This window comes from Colias croceus, chromosome 15 (genome assembly GCF_905220415.1).
Source record: "Colias croceus chromosome 15, ilColCroc2.1".
Classification (NCBI taxonomy): domain Eukaryota; kingdom Metazoa; phylum Arthropoda; class Insecta; order Lepidoptera; family Pieridae; genus Colias; species Colias croceus.
This window is the reverse complement of record NC_059551.1, coordinates 4,911,189-4,931,336: the sequence shown is the minus strand read 5'-3', so window position 1 is coordinate 4,931,336 and position 20,148 is coordinate 4,911,189. Positions and strand designations below refer to the sequence as shown.

The 20,148-nt window shown below is 32.9% G+C and overlaps 1 protein-coding gene across 6 annotated transcripts in view; it reads right to left on the bottom strand.

Moving 5' to 3' along the window:
• The window catches only part of LOC123698270 (rap1 GTPase-activating protein 1), a 210,460-nt gene that overhangs the window by 34,611 nt on the left and 155,701 nt on the right, over positions 1–20,148 (bottom strand). Inside the window, exons 1-2 of one of the 6 annotated variants that reach the window (XM_045644862.1) lie at positions 14,614–14,892; positions 1,630–1,659 (exon numbers count right to left, since the gene is read on the bottom strand). The exons of 4 other annotated variants lie outside the window; for them this stretch is intronic. In XM_045644862.1, the coding sequence (XP_045500818.1) occupies positions 1,630–1,659; positions 14,614–14,745 (162 nt within the window). In that variant the 5' untranslated portion in view covers positions 14,746–14,892. Of the gene's footprint in view, positions 1–1,629; positions 1,660–14,613; positions 14,893–20,148 lie in introns of those variants that run through there. One more of the 6 variants, XM_045644863.1, reaches the window with a different exon arrangement.

The window sequence follows — 20,148 nt, the reverse complement described above, 5'->3', positions numbered from 1 at the left end:
GGAAAGATATAATAAATGATTAAGTAGTACTATATTAATAATTTTATTTATAATGTATGGAGGAATAAATGAAATATAATGTGGAGATTCCAATGATTGACTCTGCGTGCAGTCAATGAAGAATGTGTCAATGAACGTTTCAGATAATTTACTGTATAAATACAATAAAATTATGTGAAGATAAGATCATATTGAGAGTACAAAACTGCTGATTAACCTAACGCATCAATCAATTCCCGAGTATATATACTATTAAAGTAAAAAGATTAGCGTTTAAACTCTTCTTTATTCATATTTCAGGAGTTTCATGATTATAAAAAAAAATTAATTACTCATACAATATATAGTAACGTTTTCAAATGAGGCTTAATTTTTAACTCGACAATTGGAAAGCAAATAAATGAAAAGTGATTTTTCACATGTGAAAATATCGAACGCGATGTGCTATAAAATTGCAATATGAAAATTTATTTCGCATCTCATTTCACCCGTTACTCATCTCAGACGGTGCTTAATAAGCAAAGAATAAACATGCATTTACTATATTTTTGGAAATTTTTATCGATTATAGCATAAGTATTATATTATTATATGAAAATCTCATTATTACAAAATATATACTTGCAATAACTAACTACAGCAAAGGTAATTCAGGCAAATTGAAAATTAAAACTTATGGGTTAGTTATTACTTATTACAGTTTACTTTAATTTAATAGCATAGTTTAATAGCCAGCAATTATTCGAGCTACATTATATTGGTCATAGTCCGAGGAACGGCGTTTAACTGACATTTAATCTCCTTTAGTCCCACACACTCGTCCTCCTTTCTAGAGATCGAGTTGCAAACCAGCTTTTATCAAAATAAGCGGGATTGTAACAATACTTTTGCATGTATAAACAAACCATGGATGCGCATTAACAACTATTTTCATCTAAACACGAGGAACCGGTTATTAGAAACACAACTACAAAGTAACCAACTTATTCACTCAGTTTTCTGCATAATTTAATGATGTTTACAAAATGTTCCCAAAGAACTGAATGTCGAATGAACTGCATTGTACGCGAAAACTTTTATGTATTGAGCCAAGATAATATTCTGGTATGAATAAAGCCAAGCGCGTTTTCAACTTTCAAATGAAAAATGCAGTGCGAGGCGAACCACTGAATGAGATGCCTGATGCTAACAGAGAAAAAAATCCAGCGAGCCGACAAAACAGCGGTTACGTTGCCAAACAAGAAAGAAACGCTTTTTCATAAAATCCGATTCTAAGTATGGTTCTTACATTTTCGCGACATCATCTGTTCAGCGTGAAATATAAACGCAATTGTGCATAAATGGGTTTTTGGCTCAGTTAATTTAAAAGTAGTAAAAGTATGTAAGGTTATTTGCACTGCATTCTATAATGCAGACTACTATTAGCCTATATTAAAACATGCTTTGATAAGTTCGACCAGAATTTAACATTCCTACAGGTGCAATTATGTTTTCAATACCAGCCTCGTCTCGTTAAATTATCCCGTTGTCTTCAACCAAACGTGGCAGCTTATAGGATACGTCTGCATAGCCTTCCTTACATTAACAAATTGTGAGAATAATGTGCTCCTCCTTAAACTACGTTCTTACCCTTACTGAATCGAAATTATCTAAAAATACCTGCAATGAAAAAACAATCTATTAGTACTTGAAATATGTATTCGGGAATAACATGGCAATAATATCAAACAATTATCTATTTTAATGCTTTTTGCATAATATTTTAAGTATATTAAATATTTACTGAGGAAAAATGACTCGTATCAAGCTACATAGAATATAAACACTGTAATTATAGTTTACGATTATTGCATAATGAAGCAACTACATCATTACGGAAACAAGTTGATCATTTTGTCATTAACGTCAGCAATGAGCAACTATAATGATAAAATAATAATCAAGCTGTTAAAAGCAGCCAATTAGTAAACTTAATTGAAGAAAATAAACATTATATTAGACAGAGAGATGTATCATTATTCAGTAAAAGTTAAATTATAAATATATATAATCTGTATAGAATCTTCTTATAAAAGCGTAATAAAATACAAGAAAGATTAAAAATCTTCATAGACGATGCCGGAACATTCATTTTGCCAATATTCCATGAGCATGTCTGAGCTGAGTCTATCCGGCTTAAAGACGTGGATGCATAGTTATGGACTTAAACCTTAATAGCTATTATTGTACGACTCCCAGCGCTAAGCGTCGTTTGTCTTAGATGATAGGTGTTAAGCCATTCTTAGTTCTTGGAGTACTTTGAACTCGGTAAAGCGTTTACTATGGGAGAATCTTGCGGAATATATTTAAAGTACGACGTTATACTAGGTACTGATATTGCATGTAAATTTATAATGCAGTTGAAACTTGCAAACTAAGACTTGAACTAAAAATACTTCCAAAATACTGAACTGTAAACGCTGAAAGAAAGAAAAATATACCCTAATATTTTTTCTTTTTGAACATTGTACTTTTGTCAAAGTAAATCAATACGCCTTTATATCAAACAGGAAGCCATGAACGCTAGCTACCTTAGCTCTTTTGCGATGGCAAAATTTATGCGGAGACATGAATAAATCGAAGAAATAAAGGTGCATGGGGAGCTTATCTCAAGATATCGGTACTATAAAACATCTCCAGCGAGAAATACAAGGCTATTCTGTCGCAAGATATGAGGATATTATGTAACTATCTATTACATACCTATTTTCAATATACAAGAATAGGCACAAGAGAAAAAGATTCAATAATTCATACTGCATATGGGGAGAAATTGACTCGTATTTAATCCATGTATAGAATAACAACATTCATTAAAACATCCAAAAATGTCACAGGTTATTTAAATATTTATCAGGCAATCTAAATCTCGATATAAATAACCGACATTTTAAATTGAGTCCCTCCCTCGTAAAGTAAGTATTTTGAATGGAATTTATTTGGAAACCGTTCAAATTTCTGGCCATAACTGTAAGATAGGTATTGAATATATGGTATGGAAGTTAGGCAGGTAGAGGAAGTTTGTAGAGCAATTTTCTTATAAGCTCTTCCGTAAATCGAAAACTATTAAAGTTACGTTTGAAACTATAGGTACGTACGAGTACATCAACAAGCTTTGATAGATGTAAATTGAATTTGAATATGGGATTTTTATATTTACTTTATATTGACGCTGATATAAAACGGTCTTATTATAAACATAAAATGTATGGTATGGGGAGAAACGAAAAGATACCATTCTGAATATTTTTAACAAGGTTATCTTTTTAACACGATTTTATTAGATTTACCTATATTATGTTTGTTTTTGTGTTTGTTTTACCACTATTTTGGACTCTATTTTGAAACGGACAGACTTCAAACTTTGTAAACTTTAGCAAGAATCGGCGACAATACAATAATTTATAAGTTTATAAGTTTTTTTTTTATCTATTTATCTTCTATAATATAAAAATGAATCCCAAAATGTGTTGGTAAGCGCATAACTTTAGAACAGCTGAACCGATTTCTTTAATTCTTTTTTTATTATATTCCTTGAAGAACGAGGATGGTTCTTATGTAGAGAAAACGTGAATATGTACCACGGGCGAAGCCGGTGCGGACCGCTAGTATCATATAAATTTGAATTCATTAATGAATAAGACGCCAAAATTCAACTTCCCTTTCATCTAACAATAATAAACAAACAAACAATTCCCACGTACTGTAACCCCAAATGCATATACGAACTTTAATTGGTATCAGATATGAATTCTCGGTAGTGATACCGTAAATCAATAGCTCATATCTCTGTTACTATTTACAGTTACACTGGACGTGGTACTATAATATTTGCCGAATATAAAACTTATTGATAAGCTTTAATGTTAGTTTTCTATACTACTATAGTTCTGTATATCTTTTATAACTAGCTTTCTGCGCGTGATTATGACCGCTTTGAAGAAAACTTAACTTCCTCTAGAACCATTCTATCTATTAAATAAAACTATATCAAAATAGGTTGCATCGTTATAAATATCCAAGCAATAAGCATTCATAGCGGACGGACAGACAGCGATAGAGAATTTGTTTTTTAGCATGTAGTGATGATATTGCGCTATTCTAAAAATAACTAAACTTATTGTAAAATCTTAACTCTGCTCAATGTTTTTCTTGTCCAAGCTCTAGAACACACTTACATAGACTTCTGAAGATAATTCGAGAACATTAATTCGGAATATCCCAAAAGTGGCGTTCAATTAGGCAACGTTCTGCTTTCTGGGGTTTGTTTGGTATGCGATAAGGCAGTTCAAACACTTGGTCTGTCTCCAGATAAAATCGATCATTATTGGCGTCGCCCCAACGGCAAATCAGGAACTAATCGTCGAGACGAGTGGGGAAACAAATTACTTAGATAACATCTAACAAACTGTAAGAATTTGGGACAATCTCGTCTATCTGGGTTTCGTTTTAGGTGGATATATTTGAATATTCAGAGAACTGTTTTAGATAAATGAAATAAGTTTGGTGTCAGGTTTGGAATTTGGAAAAAGTCTATGTGTCATCGTAGAACTAAACAAGATTCAATGTAAATGTAGTGCAAAAAAAATATTCAGACAATCGAATTTTATTTGAGGATCTAAAAACTCTTTAAATTACTTTAAATAGTTTTAATTACACTGTAATTACACTGTTTTAATTACATAGATCTACAGTAAAACGATAAGTGTTATTTATATTCATATTTAAACTTGCAAACTAATTATACATTTGCGAACCATGTGCCACATTATATAAGGAGTACAATAAACATGGAACAAGGAAGCATATGGAGAAATAAATTATTATTGTTGGCTCAAAACTTCGCAGACGATGTGGCGACTTGGCCATATATGTAAAAGATTCACGTAACTTGTGACGTCAGCGGTCAAGACGAATTTGGAAGTGCTATGAATAACAATATTATTAATTAATTATTAGTTATGTGAGCATATACTGTTAAAATTGAATTAATGTATATATAGCGTTTTTTCCTCTTTTTAACGAATTTTATTCATTTATTAATTTATGAAATTTGATTCAAAAAAATATTTTAATTCAATTTTTAAAATGCTTTATCAAGGATAATTTTTACCATAGCTTATATTAAAATAAGCCACAACATAAAGCTTCAAAATCATTTGCACGTGAAAATGTTCAACATTTAAAATTTGAAGTTACACTGCGTCACACAATTCAAATTTGCAGCTGGAATTTTTCACATTTAATGCATCACAGAAATGGCGCGTAATATATTATAATTTAGTTCGTGTTATATTTATGCATGGCGGGCATACTGGAGGCCGTAATGAATACTCCAGTACGCATGCAACACATATGTTTAAGGGTATGAGCGCAAGTGCTGTTGCCTGTTACGAACATTCTAGGATGTTCGGTAACCAACTAATATTCAAGGTCTGACAGATACATAACGTTTTTGCTCTATCTTCCATTTTTTACTAGAACACAGACTTTATTATAAGAAAAATGTTTTAATCATATATACGAATTACCTTCTAAAACCACCTTCGTTTGTCATGTTACAGTCAAGATGTTAACGTTCGTTTAACAACTGTCCAGCGACGGCAGATATTGAACAATGTGGCAATGCCCTAACATTTTTACCGTGCGCTGCCCTAATGAATTTTCTCATACACAAGCTGTAATTTTTACCTGTGACCGGGCATTCGCTTAATGTGTACATTCCACGCCTCTCGCTGAAACGTAATTGGAGAGCTACATACATTTCAGTATTGAAATATTTCACCTTTTTTAATAAAAAGTAGTGCGTTTTGAACGAACTAGGTCAAAATTGTTAAAAGATTAAAATGTGAAAAGATTATATCATTTTTTGTGTTATTCAAAGCGAACATAAACCGCGCTTTTCATTGCGTTCGCTGCATTATTTTTGCCCGGTGAGAAATAAATACATATTTTCAGAACAAAATGTTCTCGTTGGTTCGCGTTTATTTTACAGCAAATAACTAATACGCAAAATATTTTAAAACCTAGACCTTGTATTCGTACTGAACTATTAATATAATATACGATGAATCTAACATACTTATAGACTGAATACAACACCAGTCTACTGATTATATGCAGTATTAACTAATCTTGTATAAGTGCAATATAACAGCGGATTAAGCCTCGTTTTTGTTATTTGAATTACAAATTTCATAATAACGTAAAACAACATAATATGCATACGTAACTATAGTTCAATGCCCGCCTTTATTATAGAGGAATATGCGATTTCGCTTTTACATTACACATAACATACAAAGACCGTAATGAACATAATTTACGTCTTATCTCCAAATCATGTTTAACATTCTACATGGAAACCTTTTTCGAGCACCGTTTGACTCTCATATAGTTAGGAATTAGTCTGTCGAAATTTTAGATTCGCTTCTTATATTTCACTCTTTGTATCATCATGTATCTCTTCAATGTTTTCAAAAATAACATAACGGTAAACTAGGAAAAATTTGTGAACAGTTTTTTGAATAAATAATTTATTATACAGAACAATTATTGTTCGGTGATAATTATCTATTAATTTACTTACGAAAATCTTCGCAATTCATGACTACAATGAAATAAAATACCTACTTAAAAAAACATAACGCTTATGTAATCTTCATTAGTGTAACTTTCCTAGATAATTGCCAGGAACATAACAATTACATAGGATTGGAAATGATTGATTTATAAATTAATTATGATTAAGTATTCATGGGTAATCAATTTTGTAAACAATTGTCTTAATTACAACAAATATATGCAAATTTTAACCTGCCTATATTGGGTATACTTATGTAACATTAAAATTAATTTTTGTAAGTATATCAATGCACTAAAAACACATTGCTTAAAAATTTGAAGTATGCTTTTGTTGCCATCCTTCAATGATGATATTATATAAATCAACATTTGAGTAGATTCAACATCATTAATATACACTATTGAAAACACTAAGGTCTTCAGTATCACATTCATTACAAAGCCTTTCTATCTGGACTTCTTTGCTTCTTCACTCAAACAGATAGCGATTACCATCAAATTCCCATCATTACTTCTTATCGATTCTTCCAGACGATATGGCGTCTATCCATACAAAATTTCATAAGCAAACGTAACCCGATAGCATTACATCTGCTACAGCCACTGTTTCATAACAACATTGCCACACACTGTACGGTTGACTAAAGATCGCGTGTTATGACTGACAATCTCCTGTGGCCATCTGTCAAAGACCTTGCTCACAATTTCTCTAGTTAGCATGTCATTCATGTGAATGCCCTGAAGATACCTATTATAATAAAGACGCAGTATAATACAAATCAGCATTAAATTCTTCTTTGATTTATCATTAAAGAAAACCTGATTTGTGACTTTGTGAGTAATATGCGGTTGGTATTCTTAGGAAAATACTGTACGAATTGCTGTCCCTTCTTTTATTTTCCAATATACATTTCAATTAAGTAGATAATAATGAAACCGATAAAACGGTAGCTCGACAGTTCCGCATAAAAAGTGCCTTTGAAAGTTCCAAGAAGGAGTGCTCTGAAGTATTCGTTTTCTAAGAGTAGGTACGAGATAAAAAATATGACTACAAAGACACAAAGGCTTTAGAATAGAAACTTTAACTCGTTCGTGATCGAGCCTTCATTTAAAAAGCTTGTAAAAAATAAGTTCACGATAGAGCTTCTTTGTAAGTACTATAAACTATACCTAAAGGTATCATAAGAAGAGCACTTATTTAAAAATAAAATTAATTTTAAACAGCGAAGAGAAAGATGCACACAGTATGAATGGAAATGACATTTCCTCACGACTTCAACTATCAAGACAATATTAGTAAAAGTATGACCATTAGAAAGTTACTTCATGCTTCTACGAGTAGTCTGCAAACTTCATAACAAAAGGGATAAAACTACAAAACAGTAGTTTTACCGCAGCCTCCGATCTATAGAATCTTGTAATAATAATAATAATAAAGGCGTAGGGATGTGACGACCCCATCGCCCCCGGTTGGCATATCTACAATAGATATCCCAACCGTGCAGTCAGTCACCCCGCAGGGCACCTTGTGGCGAGGTGTTGGGGAGTAGCGACCCCGCGGGAACCGAGCGCTCCCGGGGGAGGTCCCTGTCCTCACCTCTGGGCTGTCCCGGTGGCAGTTCGGAGTGAACAATGACGAGGTTCAGGATCCCCCACCTCTGGCTTGCCTTTGTTGGCCGTCCAGAGTGGAGACGCTAGAGCTATATGCTCGGGGATGGAAGTGTCTAATGGCGTAATAGCGGGGAAACCCGCTCCGGGCCCGCGGACTCGCGATGGTGAAACCGGTGCCGCACCTCTCTACACCCCCAGCCGTTCAGCTGATGTTGCCCCCTTGTTGCCATTATCGGTAACCTTTTTGGGAGCCCATCGACCGAACTGGCGAGTCACCGTCTGCCATAATTTTCAATTTTTAATATTGAAAAGGCAGACGTCCATAGCCCCCATAGACCCAATATACCAGTCCATCTAACACCCCCTTCCATAACCCAGTTTTATTCATTTCCATTTTTCTGCAATAGTCCTACATTGGCCGCGGACTGCCCAGGGCTGTATCTCTATAGTGCAGCCATGGGCAGGCTGCGGCTGGTGTCCCACAACACATTAAATTCTCTAAAGGGCCTCTGCGTGTTGGACCTGTGTCCCCACGTAAGCCTTCCAAAGGACCGGGTATCATCCTTACGGCGATACCCGTGTATTATGGAGAGAGACATAATAATAAATAATAATAAATTCTTTATTTGAAAACAGAAATACATGTGTACATATGCAATTAGATTTTGGGATAACTTACATATAATTAAAACATAAACCGTAGGTTAATTGCGCTATTTAAACAATGTCTCCTATACTAGGGAATGTCCTGTGTTACAGGAGACATTTATCCGTCCGTTGATACAAATGATATACCTGATTATTGTAACAATTCTATATTATGCAAGTATCACTTTAGCCAAAGATTTGGTGAATTTAAAAAATATACTCTTTAGGAAAAAGAAAAAAAGAAAAGAGAAATTGAACTAAAAATCTAAAAGAATTTAAAAGAAAGGATATACGTATTGAGTGTGTGTGTGTGTGTGTGTGTGTGTGTGTGTGTGTGTGTGTGTGTGTGTGTGTGTGTGTGTGTGTGTGTGTGTGTGTGTGTGTGTGTGTGTGTGAGGGAGTGTTCGTGTGTGTGTGTTTTCTATTTTGTAGTTTGGATTAAATAATATAGTGATCTAACAAGTGTTCACATTCATCATAATTAAGATCTAGAAGGTAATTAGTTAGGTTGGACTTACATTGTAATGTGTTCATGTTGTGTATATTAAGTGTCTTATTTAATTTATTATATAGATGAGCACTTAGGAATTCGTAATGTCTTTTTGCAAGCTTAGTATTTGTATATAAGACTGGGCATATCGGCGGGGGTCGCCTCTTATCTGGGGATTTACTTTATTTAATAAAACTTTTCTAAGTGGGTCACGATGCATTCAGTTTTATTTATAGCGTGGTCGTCTACGATCGATCGTCTCGGTTAGGTGCACTTCTTAAATAAAATAAAAATCCCATCGCTTAGTGTTGAATCTGATTTAATAGCCTTTTTTACGAACTTAGCTCGGTTACGGAATAAAACCGAAATGACTAACATTTGGTAACAAAAACACAGCTGAGTTTAAACTTTGAGACAGATATAACATTTAACATTTTTTTACGATAATAGGTACAGTCTTTTTCTATTGCTGGTGTAGTATTGCATCATTGTAAATTAATCGATTTAATTCTTCATAATTTTAGGATGCCAATGTCCGATTTCTGATAAATTACAAGCAATTTATAGTGTATAATTTGTATGTGGATAGGAAGAACACATGAAAATCATTATAAAGATTATAGCGATTGGTGTGGTGCCAGGTAAATCGTAAACATGTTTTTCTTCAAACGAATTCTACGATTTGAGCTTATTTTAGTTTAATTTATAATTGACAACAGATATCTCTAACACTCAATGTTTACAAGAAGCAATTACTCCATGCCAAGATCTGTATTTGAAAACATACCTGCGAAATATTAGATCGAATGAAAACAAATTGCTCCAGAATATTCTCATGACCTAACAACTGGGTGGAATCAGAACAAAAGCTGACACGAACCTCTAGTAAACCTTCTAACAAGTAAGACATTGGACTTGACTCTCTTAACCTACGCTGAACCCGAGAACAAAAGAGTTCGTACCTCTAGCACGTATCATTGCATATTCTATTTGCAAACAACGCTTGCGTGTCTCTCAATGTTGCGACAGCTTGATTTATTCAAGCAGCAAGACATTAGGATTATGATTTCATACTTTGCCACAGCGATATGAATCTTAAGCCGTTGATTTAAGAAGCACGTTGGTACGTGACTCATTTGAAGTGCACCTGGTTGAAAGCTACCTAGGGATTCGCTGACGTCTCATAAAGTGTTTAACGTTAAAAATTCATTCTATGAAGGATGTATTCCTGCTATAATAACAGATTTGCTCGTGTAAATTAATAACCCAGTTGATAAGAAATTTATCGATGTCGTTTATAATGTCTTTCACCACTATTTGTTAACTGTAGGTACCTAAATCGTGAGAGGCCTATTAGTCACACCGTGAGTCATTGCTAAAATAACAATTTGGGTCCAAGAACGTAAAAGACTATACAATGGATGGAACTATTACATAAATCAAAATGATAATAGCATTTTTTCGCATATAAAAAATATTCTCTATAGAACATTTATCAAGTATAAATTATAATGAATTTCTGATGGGCACAAACTGAGACGCCACTAATTGTTACTTGCGACGAAAAGTTCATTGGCTCATACTAATTATAGTTGAACTTGAAACTCATAACAGATAATTAATTTTAATGCATTACAGAGTAAACATTACAATTTAATCTTACAAATAACGCGTCCTTTCTCTTGAGTTGATGAAAATCCCAGTGGTAATAAAGCTAAAGCATAAGTAATAAAGCCTTAATACAGTATAATATTATATTGACCTACCTATAAAGTAGATTAAAAATAAATTACATATTCAGATTAAAAAAAAAACTTGATGATTATTTTCATTAAAATGTTTTCAATATTGAAATAGTTCTTTTTTGCGAAACTATGTTACAGACCATCCACTATCAAACAATACAAAACCGTGAGCTCTACATAATCATTCATACCTACAATTTTACAACGTTGCTAACAACGAAAGCGTACAATTTAAATCCTTAAACCTATAGTTAAAAGCAAGCCTTTCCTCCCATAAAAATCTTGAACAATGAGGGACAGTAGTGCTGTATTGTTGTCTGAAATACTGACTTCATTACGAACTATCAATTACCGATACGTTGAAATGATAGACAACTCGAGAATCCCATTTTCTGATTGGTTATTTATGATCTGAGTTCGTTCACACGATTCTATTAGAAACCACTCACTTGTATTAGAGTTTGGCTGTTAAAGTATTGCCTAAAACACGCACCCTTTAATGAATTACGCTGACCTTTTTTACAGCGTTTCGCACTAATTTGCTTGAACATGATTTTCATAAAATTCGAGTTATTTTTATGCGTATCAGATATAAAATGAAAAAAAACGTAAATAATGAGATTATATTAAAATAATATTTAACTCAATAATAATTAATGCGGTGTCGTAATGAGGAAAACTTACATCATTAAAATGTACTTTGAGTTCCATTTTCGTGGTTAGCAATTATTAATTAAAGTCAATAATAAAAATGTCTGCAAAATGCAGTTGCAAATAGAAAAAAAAATATTCTTCTTGTAACAACTACGTAAAGTAGGAAATTCAAAGACGATTCAATACAAAACGTCCTGATATATCGAGAGGATATTGCAGTGTTCGAATTTAAAATCTGTAATAGTCAAGTGAAATGTAGAAAATGTGAGCGTATTGAATACGCTAAGTATATCCGAATTTATATCTGCTTTTACAGACTCGCTGCGGTATAAGAAAATACAATATCCAGGCTTATGCCAAATCAGATGAAAACTGGCGTAGAGATATGGTAGAGATCTAGAAATTTACATAATAATATAATAAGCAAATTGTACGAGAAGTGTTATGTATACCAGTAATTTTTAATATCACTATTTTACAAAATCTATCGATTTACTAAAATTTATTAAAATTTTATATATCCTAGCTATAGTTTATACTTTACGACTAATTTATCGCATAAAAGCGTATGTTACGATCGCGTGTTGGTTTTATTATATTTGGGGCACTGTAATCTTTCATTTTCGTAGTAAACGAGGTAATTGTTATATTGCAAAGAACATTAAACTACTAAAAGGCGCCTTTTGATTTCCTGGATTTTCTTATGCGAGGTTTGGTTAATAAAATTAATAATAGTAGGAATTTGTGTTAAGGAATTTAAAATTAAATTGTTTTTTCGAAGCCAAATATCCTTCACAAAATATAAATAGATACAACAAGGTTAGTAAATAAACGATTTTCCTGGAAACATTGCAACGGGGAACCCAATTAGGCGTTTGCGGTTGATTATATTATTATCATGGTGCTCTGAAATAATTTTCAGTTACAGAATATTTTTAATAGAATTGCATTAATGAAAAATATAGAATACTTAAATAATAGGTACGAATTGATAATTTTAAATCATGATCATTAACAAAATTTAAGCAGATACAAGAATTAATATGACTAAATACACTTGATAATTCAGTACGTTAATTTATCATATAAATTCGATTTACGTGGTCAGTGGTCTAACATAACTTCTGCAGTTAAAAACATTTAAGAGAAACCTCCCAAATCTATAAAAAAAATCGTCTTTATCTACGTGCGTATAATTAACCCAAGATAGGCACGAGCCAATCGTGGGATTAACATGTGTGCCTGCAAATGGCCCGTCAGCTGTTATCGAGCACCTGCGCAGGCGCAACCGTTGCCATGGATACCAATTACCAACGATCGACACGCATGTTCGAATCAGTCAATGGAGTTATCGAGTAGTGGATATTATTGTTAGTTATCGATTAAATAAACGTATCATCACAACATAGCTAACAAGCCCTTTGTATATTAATATGGCTGTTGTTTCTGCTCTGCTATTACTTTAAATACATGTCCATTATCCATTTGGATCTTACAAACATGCTTTAGTTTATGCAATTTTTTGCCATTAACAGTGTTCCATCTAACCTCCAACTCTATAATTAAAAAGTCAGAATACGTTAGTCTAGTTAAGATAAAGCTAAGAATATAATTCTAAAAGCGGCTCACTGAATCTATTCCCACAGCTACATAACATTTGTAATCAAAAGCAGAGCTTATCTCCGCGTTTCTAAACACACGTTTCCCGTTTTATTGAGAAAGCTATATCACTTGGAACGAATCTAAAGCAGAGCGTGGCGACTGCCCATTCAAATATCCCCAAAGGAGACAAAACTGTGTCGACACGAAACACTTTCAAATGAACTTCGAGTGTAAAAGGTTAGGATTTGGATAAGTCCCAAGTTTTCAGGCATTTATGGATTCTCTAGGGACTCTAGTGGGTATGGTTCATCTTCGTATAGGCATTTTCAATTAACAAAATGATTGATTTGTAAGAGGAGAAAATAAATTGCTTCAGATATTAGAATAGAATTGGTTGGATGTCAATTCAATAGTAAGAATGCTTTTAAATTATGAAATATTGTAGCATATTATATTGAAGATTCAGATACTTAATAGATATTAGTATTTTGTCCCCTTTTGGCAAAATGAGAAATCATTTTAAATATTATGTTAATTCGATGTTTAATATGTACCTAACTCTATTCTTCAAGTAGTTAACTCTAGTAAATATTATGAATAAAATGACTATCTGTCAACTAGAGTTGTACTTGTTACAGCAAAAAATTAAAAGAGCTGCAAAAACACAAATTCTTACACGCGTATTCCAAGGATGTTTGTTTTTTACAGAACACTGTACCTTATTTCATTAACAAAAGAAATAAAATTACTTATCAAACACATACCTACTTTGCGCACTTAACATTGAGTGAACTGAAGTAGGGTTTTAAGGTAATTTGAGGCACTTTAAAAATGTAATGGGAATGCGATAACACGTCAACTGGTTTTCTAACGTTTGTATGCAATTGTTAGTAAAGGTTGACATGCTTTCATTATTGTTTTTCATTACTCGTATGTGTGGAAGTGTCACAATATGTAGATCATAAAGATATAATATTTAAATATGAATGGGTATAAACAATTCAAAACAGGTTGCTATTTCATAATTAGGACGGCTATTCTAAATGACTCTATTTTGGATTGTGTCTTTGTGCAAGCAATCATAAAATATATCTATCTTCAGCTAGGTGAGCGACTATAGATACACCAATGTCGCACCACACTGAGTCGTACCCAAAAATTATTCGCACAATCAGTCATAGATAAGATTGCGGATATTCAAGGCCGATTTAGCATCGTATTATACGCGTCAATATTTACATTTGGGAGTAGAAATAAAAGAAATATTACATCATCGTCCAGTGTAGTGAGGGGCTCGCTGCCGCGTCGGGACGCCTGCATTATTCTAACCACTATTGACCCTAGAGACGGTCGCTTGTCCTTTCTAAACATTTTCACATCACATATGCACTTGGTTCGAATTCAAATAAACAATTGTATAACACACACATTAACCCGAATTAGACATCCACATAACGCGTCTCAATATATTGAACTGAAAGAGGAAAATGTTTTGAAAACGTGCTTGTTCAACGGCACTACGTAGTACGTACTGAGGCTGATAGCATTGGCACCAGGATTATATATGATAAGAGAAACACAATATGACCGGTGACGGTGAGGACGGCACGCTGCCAAAAACTTACGGTTTATCGAGTGACATTATTAACAGTTTAAGAACCAGTAAATGAACAATCAACGAGCAATGATGCAATTAATGTGTTGTAATTATACACACACAATAAAACAACACGACTTTCGAAGTCATTCAGTTTTTTATCGCATCACATATTTTGACCTCGCAATATATTATGACTTCCACCCTTCATAGGTTATGAGTTCCCGTAGGAATGGCAATAGGGAAGTTTGTAATTAAAAATAGACTAAAAGCTAGGTAATAAAAAGCCACTCTGTAATTTAGGAACGTTACAAGTCTAAAATGTTTTGTTTTAATGTGGATAATTCCAAACAAAGAAAACAAAAGCACAACAAAAGTCCGTATAAACGTGTTTACCTAGCTACTTAATTAAAGCTATTAGTTAATTCAATTTCCTAAATTTATACTGAAAATGTGACAATGGGTTAATAGGAAAGTTACGGAAACAAGGAGCTCTCAACTGCATTTCAGAACTTCAGGCCAGGTTAATTCAAGACCAATTCAAATGCAACTGAAATATTTTCCCAGAGAATATAATACAACAATATTTTTCAACCGCTCTTTATACGCGGGACGAGACAACAAGAGCTCTGAATAAAACATAAACGAGTAACTTATACTGTTTCATTATTTCATCCCAAATTATGTTCCCACTGGATTCAAGATAGATCGGAATTGAGGTAGACTGCTGAATATTTTATTAGCGACAATCGTAAATGCTCTTTTTAATGCCAATTTTTATGTACTGGAAATTTTTAATTGGCTACCGCTTGGAGAATGCACTTTTACAATAAATACTAAAGTGATAAATAAAAGATTAAAGTGAAATCTCGTGAGAATATACAACAAATGCATGTCGACAAAAAGAGACAGAAAATAGAAAATGTTTTAATTGTAGATTGTTTTGAACATAAATAAATGATAACTACTGCACATAAAGTTGAAATGAAAAAAATATGAATAAAAAGCGTATAAAGAAAAAATATATACCGGCTGAATTAACAACCTCCTCCTTTTTTTAAGTCAGTTAATGAATATAAAATTCATAAAACATATAGAATGAAAGACGCTTTTATCTAGACAAAAGAAAATTTAACCCAAATTTTTATATTGTCACTAGCGGTCCGCCCCGGCTTCGCCCGTGGTACATGTTTACGTTTTCTCTACATAAGAACCATCCTCGTACTTCAAGGAATATAATAAAAAAAGAATTATCGAAATCGGTTCAGCCGTTCTCGAGTTATGGAATTACAACGAAAAGTGGCATTGATTTTTATATATTATATTTGAAGCGAGCACTTATAAAGCCAAAGCTTTGTGCCGTTCACACTATTTGGTTAACAAACTAGTAGTTGAATTACAAAAGAGAAGTGTAGTGAAGAATTTGCGCTTCTATCAAAGTAACGCGGATTGTAATTTTCGCAGTTGTAAAGTTATCTTTGGGTTTTCTATAGAACTGAGATTTTATTTAATTAATAGTAAATTGTCAACTTTAATTAGCAAGATCGATCGCGTTTAAATAATTGTTTACACACACTACGTCTCTGCTACCTTTTTTTATTTTAGCAGAGAGCAAGCAAAGAGATTAATTCTGTGCTATTTTCAATTACCTACATACTTATATTCTTATTTCTAATAATAGTGAATTATAGCATTTTAATTTTAACAGCAACGCAAAACCGTGTTTTGTTTTGTGCTGTCCATAAAGAAAACTTGTTATTAGCAAAGCTAAACATCTTCATTATAATAGAATAGTGTACACTAAGAATTGCATGTCATTTGTAATGAAACCAAGTCACTTCCAGAAACGCTCTCATTAACAGTAAGGTCTCCACAACGCGAAACCGTTTTTGTCATAAGATTTCTATGGGCACATCCGCTAATTATACCTACTTGTATAATCTTTAATATTTTATACGTGTCATTCAATTTTATTTAAAATCAATTAATTGTTAGAGCTTTATATTCGTCTCTTTATATTATGATTATGACAAGAAATTATGAAAGCATTTCCACTTTAATTTCAATCTTTAGAAGCAATTTCTAAACGTAAATAGAAACAGCTTATGTTGAATATATTCGATTAAGAACTACCAACACATAAAACCATATCAAACCCACGTTTCAACTGGTCAAAGGCCTTTATCAATGTAATTATTTTTGTACGGTGAACGGTCTCAAACATACTCATATAAATATTCAGCAGACTCATGTTTATTAAGAACACGATATAATCTAATAAACGTAATAAATTAATAATTATCAGTACTATAATTATGCGCTGGTTATCTTAGAGCAAAATTATAGGTTAGCTAATGTTAGTTTTGGGTCAAATCTAAATTATAAATCTTGATTAACAACATTGTCGTCAAATATTAGTTGAATTTAGGTCTGGACGGAATTAGACTCTGTGAATAGAAATTGCGGTCTATTTTAACCATCTAGTCTACATTGCATTGATTTCTAAAAATATATTGATACAATGTTATCTGGATTATACCTACTGATACAAATGCTGACAAAGTGTATGTCCATAAGTGTATTTCATTATCACGCAGTAGTTACGGAACCACGAGCAGAAACTAGTACAATTTATGAACAAAAAAAAAAACAGACAGAAACAAAATATCGACGAAACGCTATATTTACAAATATTAATAAACTAATCCAATGGTCACTGTTATCACGACAGCAGCCGCAGAAAAATAAGCCCACAAAAATACATAATATTTTGAAGGATCAGCATCCTAAGTTGTTTACGCGTCGCCGAACTCTTTCTCATAAATATGAATGGATATCGTTTCTACCATACATCTAGCATCGAAGGGGATTTTACACGGTCAAGACAAAACAAAAATTTCAGTACAGCACCATCTATGCCTTGAAGGACGTTTGCTGACAAGGGTCAGTCGTGTTATTGCTGCGAATCGTGACGGTTGGATGAAATCTACACAAAACCTACGCTTCATACATATTAATGAGAGGTCACGATTTGTTTAGGACAAGCTGTAAGCCAGCTTAGTCACACTTCTTGCGTTACTTGATACTGTAACTGTGTACGTATCGACGGTATCATGCAATATGCATTTAGAAATATGTGTCGATCGATATTGTTATGATAATGTAATTGCCATGTAAGGATTAGCCTGTATTCACTTCAGTCACTTTCTGGCACATTTTTGCTTAATCCATTTATTAGAATAAAAATGTATCTAATGAGAAAATTCAGCACCAAAAGTTATCCTCGATTTTCATCAAATGCCGTGATGCGTTATTAGCCTTCATTTGTTGCGCAGACAGACGGATAGATTTCTCATTTTAATGTTAATATGAATTTATTTAGTAGTATATTAGGATCCACCCACATTGAGGCAGTACCTATTTCAAGATTAAATAAAAATTTATTAAAATACCCGTAGAATAATTTCACAGTAAACAACACGTTTTGATCGTTTTATTCCATAGCAACGAGTAATAACATCTTTGTGGTTCGAATCGTTTATATATTTATTATTAACAGTTCCAGATTTTTCTAGCACATTCAATTTTTATCAGTAATTGATTGATTGCTCTTCCATCTAATTGAATAACGAAAGAACAGTTGCTTTGATCAAAAGCACTTACCGAAATGAAAAATATATTTTATTTCGGATCAAAAATAAGTTTTTGTACAAATGTATCGAATTTATTGTAACGTTTGAGATCAGATTCATAAAACATAAATCATCATCGAGTTAATTTCTTTATTTCTTTTTTTCATTTAATAGTGTTGAATTTGATATTTTGGTGGCATTCAATCACCAAAATATCAAATTCAACGTTTGAGATATTTAAACTGTTTATTAGATAGATATTTCCTAAGGTTTTATTATGTATTTAACCGCTTAGTTAATAGCACATTACATTATGGTAACGCGTGACAATGAAAGCTATTATGTACATTTTACGTTTTCACCTCGTAATCTTGGGGAAAGTGCGATATATTAGAAAGGCGAGCAACGTTTATTAGTATGAGAATATTGTACTAATAATAAACAATATGTGACAATACATTTCGAGCATAATTATATTATATTAGGATTTGAGTGTTTGTAGGTAGTATTTGTAGTATTATATATATATATATATATATATATATATATATATATATATATATAGTTATTGAACTATTTCTGAATATAAATAGGAATTATTTTTGTATTAAAATGTTCTGATAATACAGAATACAGAAATCACGTATCTATCATCATCATCATCATCATCATCAGCCCATATACGTTCCCACTGCTGGGACACGGGCCTCCTATGAGGGTACAGGCCATAATCCACCACGCTGGCCAAGTGCGGGTTGGCGGATGACACATGTCGTCGAACTTTTTTAATTCTTCGACATGTCGGTTTCCTCACGATGTTTTCCTTCACCGTTCGAGCAGTGGTGATGTTACAACATGCGCAGATAAATTGAAAAATCAATTTATTTCCTGCGCGCTCGCCTGGTCTCGAACCACGGACTTATCGATTCGAAGTCCGAGGTCTCACCACTGAGCCACCACTGCTCTCACGTATCTATACTTTGTTTAAATTATATATTAATATTTAAATTTAAAAGAACTTGTGTATTCGTTTTTTTTATATAATTTTTATATCAAGTGACTTTTAAGTTGTCCAAGATAAAAAAAATATCGTTGTTATTTTATATAATTAATATCAAACCATTATTCTTTGTGTAACTACGCTTTATTTGATGATATATTATATGATATCCGAAGATTGTGATATAAGAATATAACTGTATTTTAGGAAAATGCGTGTTATCCTTTCACGTTAACTCATTTATTACTATGAGGCATCATTTATCTTAAACACAATACATAGAGATATAACAAGGTATAAAGAGTAAAGACATTCAGAAATATTTATGGTTTATATATCTCAGTTCCATAATACACGGGTACCATCATAAGGAAAGTACCCGGTCCTTTGGAAGGCTTACGTGGGGACACGGATCCAACACGCAGAGGCCCTTTCGAGAACTTTACTGTGTTGTGGGACACCAGCCGCAGCCTGCCCATGACTGCACTATAGAGATACAGCCCTGGGCAGTCCGCGGCCGATGTAGGACTATTACAAGATAAGGA